Source organism: Protopterus annectens, chromosome 9.part0, assembly GCF_019279795.1.
Source record: "Protopterus annectens isolate FY-2018-M chromosome 9.part0, PAN1.0, whole genome shotgun sequence".
In the NCBI taxonomy this organism is placed as follows: domain Eukaryota; kingdom Metazoa; phylum Chordata; order Ceratodontiformes; family Protopteridae; genus Protopterus; species Protopterus annectens.
Window position 1 is genome coordinate 825,501,082 of NC_056743.1, and position 17,324 is coordinate 825,518,405.

Consider the following 17,324-nt stretch of genomic DNA (forward strand, 5'->3'; position numbering starts at 1 on the left):
ATATTATGTTGTGGTCACAAGGTATCTGGGAGACTGCCTGTGTGGGGGTACACTATGGGGTTGTTAGTTAGGACCCAGTCAAGGATGGAGTCCCTTTTAGATTTTTTATCATATCTAGTTGGAATTTGGACTAGCTGCTGGTAGCCATGGAGACTTATTAGATTACTTGGTGGTTCTGATATACAGGTGAACCAATCTAGGTTGAAATCCCCCAGAATAAGGGTTTTGTGTGAGTATGTGGAAGAACACCAGGATAAGAAGTTTTCAAGGCTAGCAGGTGTATTACCAGATGGAATATAAATCACAATCACGGTGATGATCTTTTTAGGGTGAAGTTGAAGTTGTGAGACAAGTATGTCCCAATTATTGGGGGGGGGTAGGAGTTTGGTATGTGACGTAAAGTTAAGTTGGACTTATACAGTAAGGCAGTTCTACCCCCTTTACGAAGTGGTCTGTCTTGTCTATTGATATTGTAGCTAGTAGGGAGAACTTCTGAGTAAGTTATGCTTTTATTTAGCCAGATTTCTGTTAAAGCAACTATGTATGGGGAGTAGTATGGTATTGTGGCCTGGAGTTCAGTTATTTTATTTTTGATACTTCTAATATTAATATTTAGCATTAAGAGATGGTTGGTTTTGCTGTTGTTGTTGATTTGCTCAGGGATGAAAATAGCGGGGGTATTATGTTCTGATAACTGGGTTGGAGAAGTTTGTGTTGGACAGGATGGGTTTGGGCCTGGGTTGGGATGGATTTCCCCACTTATGGTGAGCCTGGTGTTGAAATGGTGATACAGATGTTTACGTCTGGTGATGAGTGTGAGAAAGTATTGTGTTTTTTTGGAGAAGTAATGAGAGCATATGTTTTTAGTTTTGAATTGGTCAGTTATGTACTTCTTAAACAATTGTGGGCAGATATTATTATAATGTGTGGTGCCTGTATATGAGAGGGCATAATATACTGTTCTGCTACTAAGTTTAGGGATATTGCTAGAGTGATAACATGTGGAGTTATAAAGAATTATGAGAAGACAGACTAGACTTAGTTGTGTGATAGTCATGGTTATAAAGTTTAAGTTGGTTCTAGGTGGAGGTGCGGATAGGAATTACAGGGTTGTAGTATATGTGGATGGGTAAGTAGTGTGGGGTGATGTGATAATGATTTGAGGGAATGTGACTGTTTGAGAGTATTGTGTGGTGGAGCAAGTAGGTGTGGTGTAATGTGATCTGACTTGAGGAGCTGTGATTGGTGGAGGTGATGTGAGGTTGAGGTGTGAGTGTGGTTGGGATTACTATAAATGTAGATATAGTGGGGGCAGATAGGAATTGGGGGCAGGGCTGGGGAGCGGAGAGAGCCTGAGCATTAGCAAGGGTGAACAGAACAGAACTGAGCCCACCAGGACAAAAGTAATGGGTGGTAAAAAGTAAGTGTTACTTTACAAATCTGAACACTTTAACAAACTCCTGAGGTCTAATGGCTTACCAGCAAGCAGAATTCAATTGCTGAAGAGTACTTGTGTCCTGGTGGGAAACTAGTAATTTAAAGATGGCTCCATGCACAGCAGGAATCTAACATAGACTTAGTATTGGGGGAGGGGATAGCACAAAGGGTGTAAACCAGGTGCAATGCAAAGAAATCAGCCAAACCAGAGAGGCAAGAAGTGGAAATCTATAAGTGAAGGCCTCAGAGGGGGTGAGTAATAATTCAAACTCTACCGGTAAAGTGAAGGAGAGAAGAGACAGCAAAGTTTATTAAGGTTGAGAGCATGTCTTCACATTGACTTGCTTATTAGTAGCCAGTTTGTGCACAGATTAGAGTAGGAAGATACATTAGCAATGAAGGGGAATGTACAGAGATGCAAATAAACAGGTGGTGCTCAAGTGATACAAACTAAGGCAGACAGCACTTAGAGGGCTGCTTGAGGGTTAATTTAATCACAGAAAATAGGAAGGGTCTGAATTAAGTGTATACTGTCTATTGGATAGTTAGAATTACTGCACTAGCTGGGGGGGGGGGCACAAGGCTACAACAGTCAGTTTTATTAGGGAGCTGAGAACTACTAAGTAACACTTCTAATGTTAAAGCTTCACTGTCATAACACATACAAGTAGAATGCTTGGGTGGACTGACCCTGCTGTTCAGGCTCAAAACGTATATCCTTGTTTAGTTTTGCAGTACTGATTCCTTCTTAGACTGTATGGGTGGGGTGGTAGCTGCAGACTACAGAGCTGCTTGAGTGTGCCCTGAAGAGAGAGAAAAAGAGACAATGAAGCTAGTAGAATGAGACAAAGTTAGGTAAAGGAAGTAATGAGGAGATAGGAGGGTGTTAAAAGATGCAAGTCTGAGGATAGTGTGGCGAGAGCAGGAGAATAGATCCTACTGCTACAGTCGGAGAGTACTTCAACAGTTACCACATCACAGTGCCATAACTTAGTTTGGAAACAGGTTAATAAATCATGCACAATACAGTTATCAGCCAATTATCCTGTGCATAGAAGAAAAAGTTAAATGAACGCAACAACACAGTTGAATCAATAGCAGAGACACAACTGCAGTGCTACATCAGTAAATACTGTTTCTAACTCCAACACTAAGTCAATTAGATTTACATTACAGTTATGACAGTGGTTTTAGTACATCATAGGTGCATAGAGACAACATAGCTGCAGTCTAAACAACCATGACAGTCTGCTATCTAAATAACCACGACACTAAAGATTTAGCGCTTTCGTTCCTATTTATTTACATATACGGAACTTCATCAGAAAATAAAATTAAAAATGCAGACAAAACAAATGCTATAGCTGTAAACTATATACCCACACATGAATTGGTTCAGCAAGAATGGGAACACAATAAAATGAACTATTTAGGAGTATGTGTTAAAAAGGATTGTGTTATGGCAGCTAAGGATCTATGGGAAGAGACTAAACAAAAGGATACTACAAAAAACTGAGAAATTGGAAACTGTGTTTTATGGATATGAATAGCAAGATACAAGCAATGAAAATGTTTTTAGACCCTTTAGTTTTATATACAGGTCAGGCATATTTTTATCAACCAGAAGAGAAAATATGGAAAGCAATTAATAAAGAGCTGAAGGATTGTATCCATGAAGGGAAAAGGGCAAGGGTCAAGTGCGATAAGTTAATCCTTCCAATAGAACAAGTTAGTTTAGGATTACCTGATTTGAAGATGCATTTTATAGCTACACAGTTAAGGCTCATAGGTATAACACAAGTCAAAAGCTATAATTCAAAGTGGAAAGTGATGAAGTGGGGGTGGGGTGGGAGGATTTAAAAAAATAAAGAGAGAATGGGATTTTGGATGCAGATCTTTAAGGTGAATAACAACAGCCATACAGAATATTATATTTATAAAGTAGCAGAAAGTATTCTAAGAACTAAGCCAACATGAGAGTGGAGAAAAGAGAGCCTGCCAATAGGTATGACTGCAATAAGGGATACAGAGATTAGGCTAAAGGGGTCTGAAATTTACTGGAGAAAGCTGGCAAAGAAATCAGGGTAGTGGGAGCAAATAACTAAAGAGAAATGGAAAAGATAACAGAGTGGGAAGAAGTCAAGAAGACATTTGGACTGCAGGCTAGAGACAGCCTTCCCTATCCTGGACTGATATTAGAGTATAGGCAAAAAGGAAGGGATAACTGAATCCTAAGTGAAAGACCTGGTCTGGTAGAGTTTTTACTTGAGTCTAAAAGAGAAGCTGCTGTTAAAAAAAGGAAAATTAGTAGGGCATTTTTGCTCAGAAGTGTTTGCATAGCTATTTTGTATACCCCAAGCCGACTCCAAAGAATTTTTCTTCAGGTAGATGGCAAATGTTGGAGGCATGATGGAGAAGAAAGAGATAACAAGGAACATATGTTTTAGGAGTGTAATGAGTCATCAGAGATTAAAAATTCCCTAAAGTGTACTCTGTCAGAAATATCAGGTGAGGAAATAGGTGTAGCTAAGGATTTTTTTTTTTTTGAGCTGGGATACAGGATCTGAATTACCTAGACATTGTAAGGCCTTGTTAAGTGGCTGTCAAAAAAGCAATAACTAGAAAATGGGAATTAAAGTCTAAACCATACTTGAGATAGTGACTATTGTAACAGAGATAAAAGAAGTGGAAGTGGGATCATAGAAGCGTACTGCATAGACAAAATGGAAATTGTGGGAATAATACTTTCAGAATAATGTTTTGGAGGAGGAATGAGGTTTAAGGGAAGGCAGGAATTGATTAATGTATGTAATGTTGGATTAATGAAAACTGTATAAAAACATGTATGTGATGTATAATGTTTATAACCGAGAACATGTTAACATGGTTTGTTTCCTTTTATATAAATGTATGTTTGCCTGTGTCTTAAGTGATATTTCAATAAAGATATTAAAAGTAGTGCATAATTTATATATATTGCCCCAAAAAGATGAATTAATTCTTTAAAAACTCAGTGAATCACATTTTGTATTGCTAGAAAAAAAAGCAAAGTGAATGATAAGAATCTTGAAATTTGTTTCCATGTGTCTTTGCATCAGTCTTAGAATTACCTTTTTAATTATATTTATTCAAAATGTCTACCATCTTATTTTTCACTTTTAAAAGCAAACCATGCTTTAATTTTCTAGAATGTGCCTAAGTTCTGCTATCCTAGCATCCTTATTATATCCATCTTTTAACTATATACTTCCTACTACTACCGCTTCATACATGACTAAGCTGACAACCTTTTTGTGCTTAACTGTCTAGCTATTAACGTCTTCTGGAAAGTCGATAATAGTTACTTGACATCTACTTTAATGTCAGGGCACAGCAAGAAGTTCTCTAGTTCACTTCTCAGCTGGAATGCTTTCTGTCTAGAATCTGTATTTTTTTCCTGTATTTGTGTGGGTTTATTCTAGGTCCTCCAATTTCCTCCCATATTCCAAACATATGCAATAGGTGGACTAGACACTCTAAACTGGTGATAGGTGTGTGTGAGTTGGTTGTGATGCAGAACAACAACCGCAGCAGGGCCTGCTCCCAAGCTATCTGAACTTTGGCTCTAGAAGATTGTCATGGTTGATGTAACAACCGAGCCCCATGTGTACAAATGGGCAAAAGGAGCTGTGGGTGGATGCATGGATGGATGGTTCGGGATAACTGTATGTGGAGCATAATGAAACTATATTTGTAATGAGTATATTTGGGGACCCTAGTAGGGTAGTGCACTGTCTGATTAAGGGAGTTTACAATGATGAAATCTGGGAAGCATTGCGCATATTTATTTGCAGTAGTATAGGTCTTTCAACTTATAGATGGGCAGTTAAAATCCACAAGTACAGTACTATTGGGTTCAATGCTTATTTAGATATGCCTCATGAGATATAGATGACATAGAATGGGTTTTGTAGTTGGCTAGGATATGGTAAGGGGCCTTACTTAAGGTTTCTAGAATGTGGCTTAGTTCAGGGTTGTTATTTTGCAGTATGTCTAGATGTGATGGAGTCACAAAGGAATATAGACACATATTAGTCCACCAATTAGAGGGACATCCTCAGTAGAGTTGAAGACTGGCACAGAGGGTGTGTTATCACTGCATTGGAATCATATTTCGGTGATGATGCTGCAGATATCAATATTTTCCAGGAACTGTAAATATATTAGGAAGTTTAAAGCGTAGGATATACGAGCATACTTTAGCTATAAAGAAAAAAGATAAGACTAATTCACTATCTTGACATGCACTTTCTTGTTGTACATTTAAAAAGTTTGAGTTTTTTGTTTTAGATAGTGTTGACAAAGCTTTATTAGCTGGGGATTTAAATAACACATTAGAATGCAAAGAGGCATTTTGGCAGCTCCTATTTGGGGCGGACACATTACCTGGCTTAAATGAAGTCATCAACTTGAAATGTTTTTTAATGTATAGTTGAAATATTTATGTTGAATTACAAGATATTATGTAGGATTTATTATTATTATTATTTATTTTGATTTTGATTTTAACATGTTATTTGATTGATTTGTGTATTACATAATTTCCTGTCATTTAATTTAATTTATTATAAAAGGAAGGGGTGGGTCTATGAGTGTTTTTTCTAATGAAGTTCACGTTAATAAAGTGAATGAAAGCACTAAGTTTATTTGTCCGAGTGTGGCTATTGGAAAGTTGGTTTGAGCTGGTTTTCTTTTTGGTTATATTAGGGAGGTCAGTTTCTTACTGAGGTTTCTGACACTGAGCAGAGTTACTCTCATACTATACTGATTTGGGTTGGCTAGGTTGATAGGTGGAGTAGACAGACATTGCCTAAAAAAAGAAAGTATGGTGATGGATATTTTTTAAACAAGAAACATTTTTGTTGAATTATCAATTAAGACTTAGGCAATCATACATTTATATAAATGAAAACAAACCATACTGACATATTTTCAGTTGCATACATTATATGCCACTTATAATCTTCCATACAGATATTGTCAGGCGAACATTACATAGCTCATTCAATTCCTGCCTTCCCTTAAACCTCATTACTCCTCCAAAACATTATTCTGCATGCATTCTTCCCACAATTCCTGTTTTTTTTCTATGTGATTTGCTCCAACCCTTTTCTAAAGATCCTACTTCCAGTTCTTTTATCTCTGTTACTGTATTCACTACTACTAGTATGGTTGGTTTAGACTTTGATTTCCATTTTCTAGCAATTGCTTTTTTGGTAGCCACCAGACTCAAACTAACAAGGCCTTACTACAGCTAGGCAATTCTGATTCTATATTACAGCTCAAAAAACTAATTTCCATAGTTATGCCAATTTGATCACACAGTATTTCTGACAGAGTAGTCTGCAGGGAATTGTTAAAGTCTGCCATCTCATTACACTCCCAAAAATATGTTCACAATTACCTCTTTCTTTGCCATCACACCTCAAGCACTTGCAATCTACCTGAGGAAAAATTCTTTGGGGTCTGCTTGGAGTATAAAAATACATATGCAAACACTTCCAAGCCAAGATAATAAATGTTCTAGACTCTGTTGCATATTTAGGAGCCATACATATGTCATCCCAGTGTTTCCTTGTGAATTTCGTATCCATTTGCCTTACCAATCCTTTCTAATCTCCTCTGATTGAGTCCTATAGTTATCATGCAATATTTGATATACCCTACTAATTATTCCTTTTTAACAGCATCTTCTGTTCTAGGTTCTACTGAAAACTCTATCATTGCTGGTCTTTCATTTAGGATCCTCTATTGTTTTTTTTTTTTGCCCATACTCTGATACCAATCCTTGATAGGGAAGGCACTTTCTAGCCTGCAGTCCAAATGAATTATTGGCCTCTTCCAATTATATTACTTTTCCCTCTCTAATTATTTGCTCCCAATACCTTGGTTCCTTTGCCAGTTTTCTCCTGTAAATTCCAGGCCCCTCTTGCCTATTCTGTATACTCCTAATTACAGTCATCCCTATTGGATGAATGTGTTTTCTTCATTTCCATGTTGGCTTAGTTCTTGGAATACTTTTTGCTGCTTTATGAATATAATAATCTGTATAGTTATTGTTAATATCCTTTAGGATTTGCATCTAAAATCCCAATATCTCCTTATTTCTTGAGCTTGCCCCATGTTTCATCATCATCCTTTTCCACTTTGAATTATAGCATTCTGGTTATGCTATGTAAAGAGCCTTAACTGTGTGACATTGAATTACCCTTTCAAATCAGGTAATCTCAAACTACCACCTTGTTCTATTGGAAGGATCAATTTATCTCACTTAACTCATGCCCTCATCCCCTCTCAGATAAAATATTTCAACTTTTTATTAATTGCTATCCACGACTTCTCCTCTGGTTGATAAAAATATGCCTTACTTTTTATAAAACTAAAGAGACTAAAAACATTTTCAATGCTTGTATCTTGCTATCTGTATCCATAAAACAGACCTTTCAGTTTCTCACTTTTTGTATTATCTTTTGTTTAGTCTTTTCCCAGATATCCTTAGCTGCCGTAACAGAATCCTTTTTAATCCATTTTCCTAAGTACTTCATTTTGTCAGGTCCCTATGTTGTTGTTCTTCTTTCGGCTTCTCCCGGATAGGGGTCGCCACAGCAGAACTCCAGTTCGCTAATGATTGGCAGTAGATTTTTACGGTGCAGAGGTGCCAGCTCAACGCCTATTCTACGCATGTCTTTCGAACGCCACTCGACCGCGGGGAGGACATACAGACTCCACACAGAAGGCGCTCCAGCCGAGAATCGAACGGGAGAACCTCTTGCTGTGAGGCGACAACGCTACCACTGCACCACCGCGGCTTACCATTTTGTCAGGTCCCTATAAATATGGGTATTGTTGAACCAATTTGTGTGTGGCCAGATAGTTTACAGCTTTTTCTCATTTGTTTTATCTTCATTAATTTTGTATCCTGAAAAGACTTGAAACTGTCTCAGAATGTTCCATAACACTGAAATGTCCCTTTCTGGTTTTATCAGTTACAAAATAATATCATCTGTTAATAAAGCCAACTTTTCTTGATTACCATACCAATTATATCCTTAAAGTTCTTAGTCCCTTATTTTCTTCACTATTGGTTCTGAATATAACACAAATAACAAAGAGGAAAAAGGACACTCCTGCCTGGTTCCTCTGCTCATACAGAACCTATCAGAGAGGAACGCCCTCACTTTAATTTTTGCATCTGATCCCACAAATATCCTCCTAATCAACCTTATCATTTTGTCAGGGAATGCAAATGCTTCCTTTGCGCTACTCATAAAATCCCAGCTTACCCTGTCAAATGCTTTCTCTGCATCAACAGCCACCGACAACAGTGGTATTTTCTTACATTCTGCTTCCCACTGGATCACCTTTGTTCTATTAATCTTGTCAAATGTCTACCTCCCCCCCCACAAAACCACACTGATCCATACCTATCAATTCTGGCATCACCTTTGCCATTCTTTTAGCCATTATAGACATAAACACATTCTAACCATGGCTTAGAATCGAGATGGACCTATATGAAGCTGGATGTGATTAGTCTTTATTGTCTTTAGATATTACAGCCACCACAGCTTTCTACCAGGATGTTGGTTGTGGATAAATTCTTAAGCCAATATATGAAAGCCCTGAGCAGAGATGCAGGCCATCCCTTGCAAAGCTGGTAGGATTGTCAACATCTCCTTTCAAACAGACACACATTGGATCCCTTTTAAATGACAAAAATAGTTAAGCCAGTTGCTGAAGTTAATTATTTTTTGTTTGCATTGTGACATTATTATTAGTCAAGATTATACACTGCTCAAAACTAGTTGCATGCTTGTAGAGTTTAGTTATGTCTGTCTTCATAAAATCCAAGGATGTTTGTCTCAAATAATTTACACACAATCACCCACATGAGCAACAGCCAAACTGTGCATATGACAAACAGCCTTGGGTGTTGTGGTGACTTGAAAGTGATATAAACTAAATCCTGAAAGAAGGGTCTCTGTCACCCTTTCTTTGCACAGTCTGGTGAGTGACTATGCATCTGTGTGTCTCACTGCTGCATCACCTATGACTAAGACATTTATGTGTATGTCTCACTATTTTGTTATCTACAACTAAGACATTTCTGTGTGTTGTGGTTAGGCTGGGAGGCCTTAAAGACTTTGGTGTGCAAGCTTGTTGACCCATCATTGTAGTGTCGTGTTGGATGATGGACTGTGTCTTTTTCATGTTTGCTTTCAGATGCTGAGACTGTCAAATAATTTTCAACATCGTTTATCTATAGCTCTCCTTTGAAGATTCCTTTTAGGCATAATCCAGTATTGTTGACTTTGTATTTAGTGTCATGTTGAATGATGGACTGTGCATTTTCCCTGTTTGCTTTCAGAAGCTGAGACTTGTCAAATATTTTTTTTTTTACATTATTTATCTATAGGTCTCCTTTGAAAATTCCTTTTAAGCATAATCCAGTATTGTTGACTTTGTATTGACTTGACTTTCTATTTTTGATACTGACAAAACACCATGGATGCACAGCTAACCCCATAAGGCAGAGGGATGAAGCCCTGCCTGTGACCAGGACAACCTGTATTCATTTAGTAGCACATGCATTGCACTGAAGGGGGGATGGGGCAGAGAGGAATGAGAAGCCCCTGCTGGTTCACCTATCCAGGCAACTGTGACTTGCCACTTGGGGAACACTGGGTGTTGGCAGCATACCACTCAACTGTTCCTGATTTTGAACATGTAGCTCTGTCCCAATTAATCCCTCCTAAAACTGGCGACTTTTGGCGAAAATGTGAATTACACTTTGACAGTAATTATTGAGTTTTTACTTCAGGAAGTGTATATTGATTTATATGATCTTATTCTGTAAATGCTTCGAGTTAATAATACTAATATCTTAAAAAAAAAGTATCTGATTACTTCTGGATTCTCCCTCCCTGGTTTACTTAAATGCTGTGGAATTCCCTGATTATTTCACTTGTTTCAGCGTGTGTGTACCAAATCGGCTATACAGATTTGAACACTTTCGGAAAACAACACAACGAAACACATGCTTTGCAAAACGCATTACGTGGTTACTTACGTGAAATCCCGGCCCGTCCCAGAAAAAAAGTTATCAGTTTCTGTGTTTTACTGGCGACCTATCGAGCACATTTGCTAGAGTCTTTGTGGATTTTAAGTGTACCTAATGTAGAAGTTGGACAAATTTGTGTGTCCCGTGTCTGGTGGTTTGTGAATTATGGCGACTGAGAACAAGTGCGTACTTCATGGTCAGTGTCAATCAGGTAAACAAAGTTTTAGCTACAAAGCAAGTACAACTGCCAAACCATCCTGCTGACTGAGTTTATAAATTTAACTCCTTCTTGAATGTGTATGTGACGGGACAAGACCTGTTCCGTAAAGTGTAATGAATGTGACAGTTAGATTGTAACCTGAAGGTATTGGGGAAACAAAATGGCTCATTGTTTAAATCGGTGATTAGATCGCAAGTAGCACAGACATGGTATTTTAGGCAACTATATAGCCTTTTGCTGCAGGAATGGTAAGCGCTTTGACCGGCATCCTATATTTTGTACTCACAACACTGCAAGTATTAGTTTGTAGTTGATCGTTCATTAGCAGTAATCCTCAAAAGTCATAGCAGTCTGCTGGAAAGAGAAGGATTGTATTGTTTAGGAATCTGGAATATTTTATTATAGACTATTTGTTCTGTGGTTTAACCCTGTGTATGTCTGCATGTGTACATGCATTTTGTGAACAATAAGAAGTATGAAACCAATGTCTGGCGTTATAGATTGCTTGTAGTCATCGTAGAAAAATCAAATCAAATTAAAATCAATAAATAAAAGGGCAAGACAAAGTCAGGGACGTTTGGCAAAACTTAACAGTTGAGAGGTAGTATGTGTATAATGTATAGCGTATGTATTGTTTTGTTAATGGTGTGAGTGTACTGATCCTGGCGTATTTAAAGATACAACCCATGCATGCATAACTTAAGTGTAGTTTATTATCACACTTAAGTTATCCTAAGTTTGGTGTGTCAACGTTAGTGGTATACTGTTCTTTCTTTGTTAAAGTCCATTAGTGGCTAATCTCCATGAAACAATGCCCAAATAATGGAACCTATGTGCCTTAGTATCTGGATCATAAGGAGAAAGACTGTGACTGGATCAAGATTGTAACTTGACCCTTGTCACGGATAATAGCAGTGTTTTAGTCCCATCTGAATAGAAACAGATTGAGATGCTACCTTGCTGCTGCAGTCCTTCAACTTAATAGTCCACAGTGCTGTTATTTTAAAGTCTGCCAGACATAGCTCTCAACCTTCCATCTCCAAAATGAGGAACACTCGCTTTATAATGTGGAACACATACTAATGGCTTACTAACGACTTCAACTAGGAAAGTCATAAAATGATTAAAATATGCTGGTTTTATTTATAAAGAAGATCCTTTAATGAATGAATATGATTATTTGCTATTTACCATGGATTTCACTTAAAAAAATACCTAACACTGAATGTGTGACAGACTCTTTCAATGTGGAATTTCGAGGAACATGAACTTTTTAAGACCCCCAACTGAGGTACGTTCCTCGTAATGAGGTACACAAGAGGTATGCTGCCAGATGACACTTACACCCTGCCTTATGTTATCTACTAAACAGATCCAGACTTGAGATGAGTTGCATACTGGCATTATACATTTCCATCTCTGATATCGTGCAGGACCTTATATTTTATGTAGGCTTAGAACACCCTACTTGAATCAAAGTGGTGGAGTCCATAGTGTTGTCATAGAATATACAAGGCAGCTGGGCCCAGTGACCATTTACCCATAGGCCCTTGCCTCCTTTTTCAAAGGAGCAGCATGCTTGTCATACCAGGGATGAATTTGTGGGCACCCACTCCCTTGTCTAACTTTTATGAATGAAGAAAGTGTGCTGCATTCCTTAATTTGGAGTGAAAGTTTGTTCCATAGAAGATGTAAGCATTATATAACAAATCTCTCTCTCCACTGTCTTTTGTTTATTTACTGGAACAAGTTGCATCCCTGGTTCTACTGTTAATGGAATTGTTTGATTTGTGGATATCTTGGACTGTCCAATCCCTAATAGCCCAAAAGGCTAGGCTAGGTTTTGATGACTGCTAAGAAGTCTATAGGACATTGAATGAGGGGATAGTTATTCCAATCTCTTCTGGTAGGTGTTGTCTTTTAAGCCCACAATATTTTTAGTTAGGAACCCTTTGAGATCTTTCCAGTTGCTTGATGTGCCTAGAAAGATATACCCCAAAATGAGCACAGTATTCAATACAGAGTCTTATGAATGTGTACTGTAAAGGAGTTGCATCAGATAAAAAGATTTCCTAACCACTTTTGCAATGTGATGGTCATTGGCAAGGAAATTGACTACCTAAGGGCTTTCACCAAACTTACTTTTTGAAACCGGGTGTTGTCTGTACTGTAAGATGAACAAAGTGATTCTTTACCAAATGCGATGATGTTGCACTTTTTAGCATTTAGTTTTAACCTGTTTTTGACCACCTGCTGTTCATGTGTGTGTTCTGGTTGGCGTTTCTGCATATCTGAGGGGGACTTGAGAATGACATCAAGTTTGCAGTTTTCTACAAACTTGGTTAGCCAGAGATCCCAGTTTGTAATTTGGAGATCTGTAAAGTAGATACCAAATAGCAGAAGTCCTAGCACTGAGCCCAAAGGAACACTGTTGGTCGCCTTCATGTTTACCGAAGACACAGCCATCATCCCCACTACATGGGTTCTATCACTTAACCAATTTGCTATTATATTAACTATGTATGGGTCAGTTAAGAGCTCATTCAGCTTGTGTATTATGTTAGCATGTGGTATGTTGTCAAAAGCCGTAGCCAGGCTGAGGTATGCTGTATGAACAGCACGTCCACTATCTTCTGTTTGACTTACTCTCTCAAAGTAGTTGACCAGATTCATTAGACAGTATGTACTGTGAACAAAGCCGTACTGCTGCGGGTCAAACCTTTTAAGATTTTTGATTTCATAGTTCATTAGTTCAATTATGAGACTAATCAGGCTAACGTGTCTGTAGTTTTCATGGCCACTGGTGGCTCCTTTGTGAAATGGCATCACACAACAGCTGCGCATTATACTCCAGGGACAAAACTAGTTATTATGCTCAGGTTGAATAGCTGTAAGAGCAGCTCCACTAGGATGTGTTTTGTACTGTTTTTTAGGCGACTGGATTTTATTATCAGGCCCCATGGATGATTTATTTTATGTTTTGGAGAGTACCTTTTTAAATAGTGTTATTTGGTTATGATGGGAATTTGAGATTTTTTAGGATATATATGGACTTTGTGTATGTGTTTCTGGGTTAAAATTTGTACAGAATTTGTTTGCTAATATTTAGGGTGATATTTCCATTGAAATTGTTTGCTGGTATGTTGGGTATATCTACTGGATTTGAATTGGTAGTGCCATTTTGGGTAAGTTATGAGCAATGCTGGGTGTTACTCTGTAGTTTCTTAATGTAGCTAAAGGAGAATTTGTAATTATCTTTAGCTTCTGATGCCAATCTAAGTTCATGGGATGCCTTAATTTGCCTGATAGCATTTTTTAATGTTAATCTTGATTTGAAATTTTTTTTTTTTTTTTTTGCTGAATAGTTTACTTTTTCTAATTCTCTTTGGCTCTAGTAGGGACTGCCAGTTCAGTGTATTTATCCAAGTGTGCATAAAGTTGTTTGAGCAACTACTTGCTGTATTAGTGTCTTGAGTAACACAGTTAAACTTAAATTTAGAAGCTTCATCATATGATTGTAGAAGGTTTATGTCTGAAGTGTCTGAACTTAATCATGTTTGCATATAACTGATGTTTTTGAAAGAAAAGGTTGGGGTATAATGAAGAAAGTTTATATTGATGCCATGTTGATAAGGGCCATGTCAAGAATATTTTGTCCTGTAGTGGGTCCCTTGACAATTTTACCCAGGGAGTTTTTATTAATGAATCAAGGACTTGTTAGGGATAAACTGGATCACGTATACCTAAACTGCAGGTTATCATCAGGTAGTTGGCCTTCTAGGATGATGGATTTCCTGCTAGCTTGAAGTTCATCCATTGTATTTAGGAACCTAACATTTCTAAGTACATTTTTAGGACTATAGATAGAGTCCTGTTGTGTGCTATATTTGATAGTTGGTCCTATTTCATGTGATTTGGATCTCAATCAGTTCAGTTTGGGGGGCTTTAGGGATTTGCTTATAAATGATGTGGTCTTGAACAAATATGGATACTCCACCATGGCAGGTTGCAAGCCATGGAGAACTGAATCTCAGGCCATTCCTAAAATCTCTCAAGTCTGATAAAAAAAAAAAGAAAAAAGAAAAAAAAGAGGCAATGTCAGACTGAGGGGATGAATGGAGGTCCCAGGTCAGAGAAATATGATCTGATAGGGGTGTCATAGTAACTATTAGGTTTAATAGTCAAGCCTACCCTTGCTGAGAAAATACAGATACTGACAAACCTTGTTACAGTGGTAGATTGACATATCTAGTGTATAAATACTACTCTGTTTTTTTCCTGAGGGCCTCCCTTCTTTACTAAAGTGGGACCATAGCTCATGGTTGTCATAGTTTGGCTAGAGATATTGCCCTCTTAAGTCAACAAAGAATGAAAAAAGTTCAGGTCCCCTGCAAGCAAAATTTCACCTAAAGCAAAATGAATCAGTTAGTTAGAAAGAAACTTTAGCTTGGGGGATGGAGAACATGGTTACAAGTTTATAGTACTTTTCATAGATTAGTACTAGGCTGCCTTCCTGAAAAAACAGGCCACCCTGGATATACTTTGAGAATAAATAGGTTATATAACAAATGGAAGAAACTGATATACAAGAACAAGAGGGAACTTGTTCAGCAGAAGAAGAATACCTTCCACAAGCAAATCAGATATTTTGTAAAGTCCTCTAAAGCTAGTTACGAAGCTAAATTAGCATCCTTCGCTAAAGATAATCATAAGGCATTCTTTAGCTATGTCCGTATTCTAAAAGGGGACACCTAACTATGTGCTGAATTTGTAGTGGACGGCACCTCTCTTACTGAACCTGAGGAAATTGCCAACCTGCTAGCTGACAGATTTAGTGCAAACTTCACCCCCCTGTCCCCACCAGCCATACCCCAAAGTATACGTGACACCAGTCCTGTACTTAGTATCTCCAAAGAGCAGGTCATAGCAACGCTTTCCAAGGCCAAAAACATGACTTCTGTGGGACCATATAATACACCAGTTTGCTTACTAAACAATGTAAACAAGACCTAGCAGAACCTCCTGGCACTCTCTTTAACCACAGCCTGAACACTGGCTTTGTTCGAGCAGTGTGGAGAACAGCAGCAGTATTCCCCTTGCACAAAGGGGGGTCCATCAACCGACCCAGGGAACTATAGATCCATATGCCTAACCAGCCATATCTGCAAGGCCATGGAAGAAAATCATCATGGAAATTATCAGCAAGGAGATGGGTGACCTTCAAACTCTTGACTTAACCCAGTTTGGCTTTAAGGGTAGATCATGCTTATTGAACCTGATAGATGACTTTGAGAATGTTGCCAAAGCCCTGGCTGAAGGCAGAAAAGTACATACTGCCTATCTTGACTTAGCCAAAGCTTTTGACACAATCCCTCGCTTGGGTGTCATTGAGAAATTCTCCCATCTGGGGATTAACCCATATTTCACTTGATGGGTAGCTAACTGGCTCGTCGACAGAACGCATACTGTCAAAGTTGGGGATTACACCTCTACCAATAGACCAGTTACCAGTGGTGTGCCACAAGGATCTGTGTGGGCCCTGTACTCTTTGGATTCTGTTTCTTGAAAGTTCAGGTAAAAATAGATGGCCTGTGGCTTACCAAGTTCACTGATGATTGCAAACTGGGCACTGTCTTTTGATTCCCCAGATGATGTTAACATATTACCAAAGGGGTTAACACAGACAAATGAGTGGTGCCAAAGCCACGGACTAAAACTAAACATAATAAATGTGCATTATTATCCCCTTTGGCAAAGAGGAAGTCTCTGCAAATTACAATATTAACAGCACTCCCCCACCACCAAGCTTAAACCCAGTGGCACAAGATTTGGGTATACAGGTTGATAGCAGTCTAAATTTTGATCACCATGTGTCCATGGTGAGGAAAGCGTTCTATGTTGTACATCTCATAAGTAAGGGCATTGAATCCAAGACTACGGATGTTATAACTCCTTTCTACTCAACCCTTGTCAGACCACAAATAAAGTACAATGCTCCCTTTTGCATGTATCTCACCAGACACCTGTAGCAGCTGGAGAGACCACAGAGGTTACTCCACCAAGAAAATTCAGGGCTTCCAAAGCATGGAAAGACTGAGAGCCCTGTCACTGTACTCTATATCCTACAGGCTGCTGAGATGCGGCTTGTTCCTGGCCTACAGAGCAGTCTCTGACCCTGCCGTAATGGAAATGCTGCACATCCGCAAATCAAATGGGACAATAGTCACTCGCTCCAGGGATCTCACCCTAGCCTGTGACATTAACGGAACATACTGGAGAGACAGATATACGTCCCAGAGATTGCCGCTCCTCTGGAAGTCAAGTGAAGCAGATCTCCTCAATGACCTTATTAAAGAGCAACCTAGACAATTGGATGGGAGACGGTAAATTCACCATGGAAGTGGCATCTGTGTCCTTCATAGACAGGGACAGTTGGTGCTGATCATAGATTCGCTGTGCGAATAATGACCATCTTACCAAATTTAGTTGGGGAACACGGGTATAACATGGCTAGGCTTGTAAAGGCCCTGGGGCCATTAGCCTAGAAGCCTCTTATGAACTTGTCTG

General features: G+C 38.5%; 1 protein-coding gene across 2 annotated transcripts in view; it reads left to right on the forward strand.

Annotated features, from left to right (window-relative positions):
* The first annotated feature begins 10,403 nt into the window (after nucleotides 1-10,403).
* MCOLN1 (mucolipin TRP cation channel 1) overlaps nucleotides 10,404-17,324 on the forward strand; it is a 640,674-nt gene continuing 633,753 nt past the window's right edge. The window contains exon 1 of one of the 2 annotated variants that reach the window (XM_044083494.1): nucleotides 10,404-10,733. In XM_044083494.1, the coding sequence (XP_043939429.1) occupies nucleotides 10,703-10,733 (31 nt within the window). In that variant the 5' untranslated portion in view covers nucleotides 10,404-10,702. Of the gene's footprint in view, nucleotides 10,749-17,324 lie in introns of both variants that reach the window. The other variant, XM_044083493.1, reaches the window with a different exon arrangement.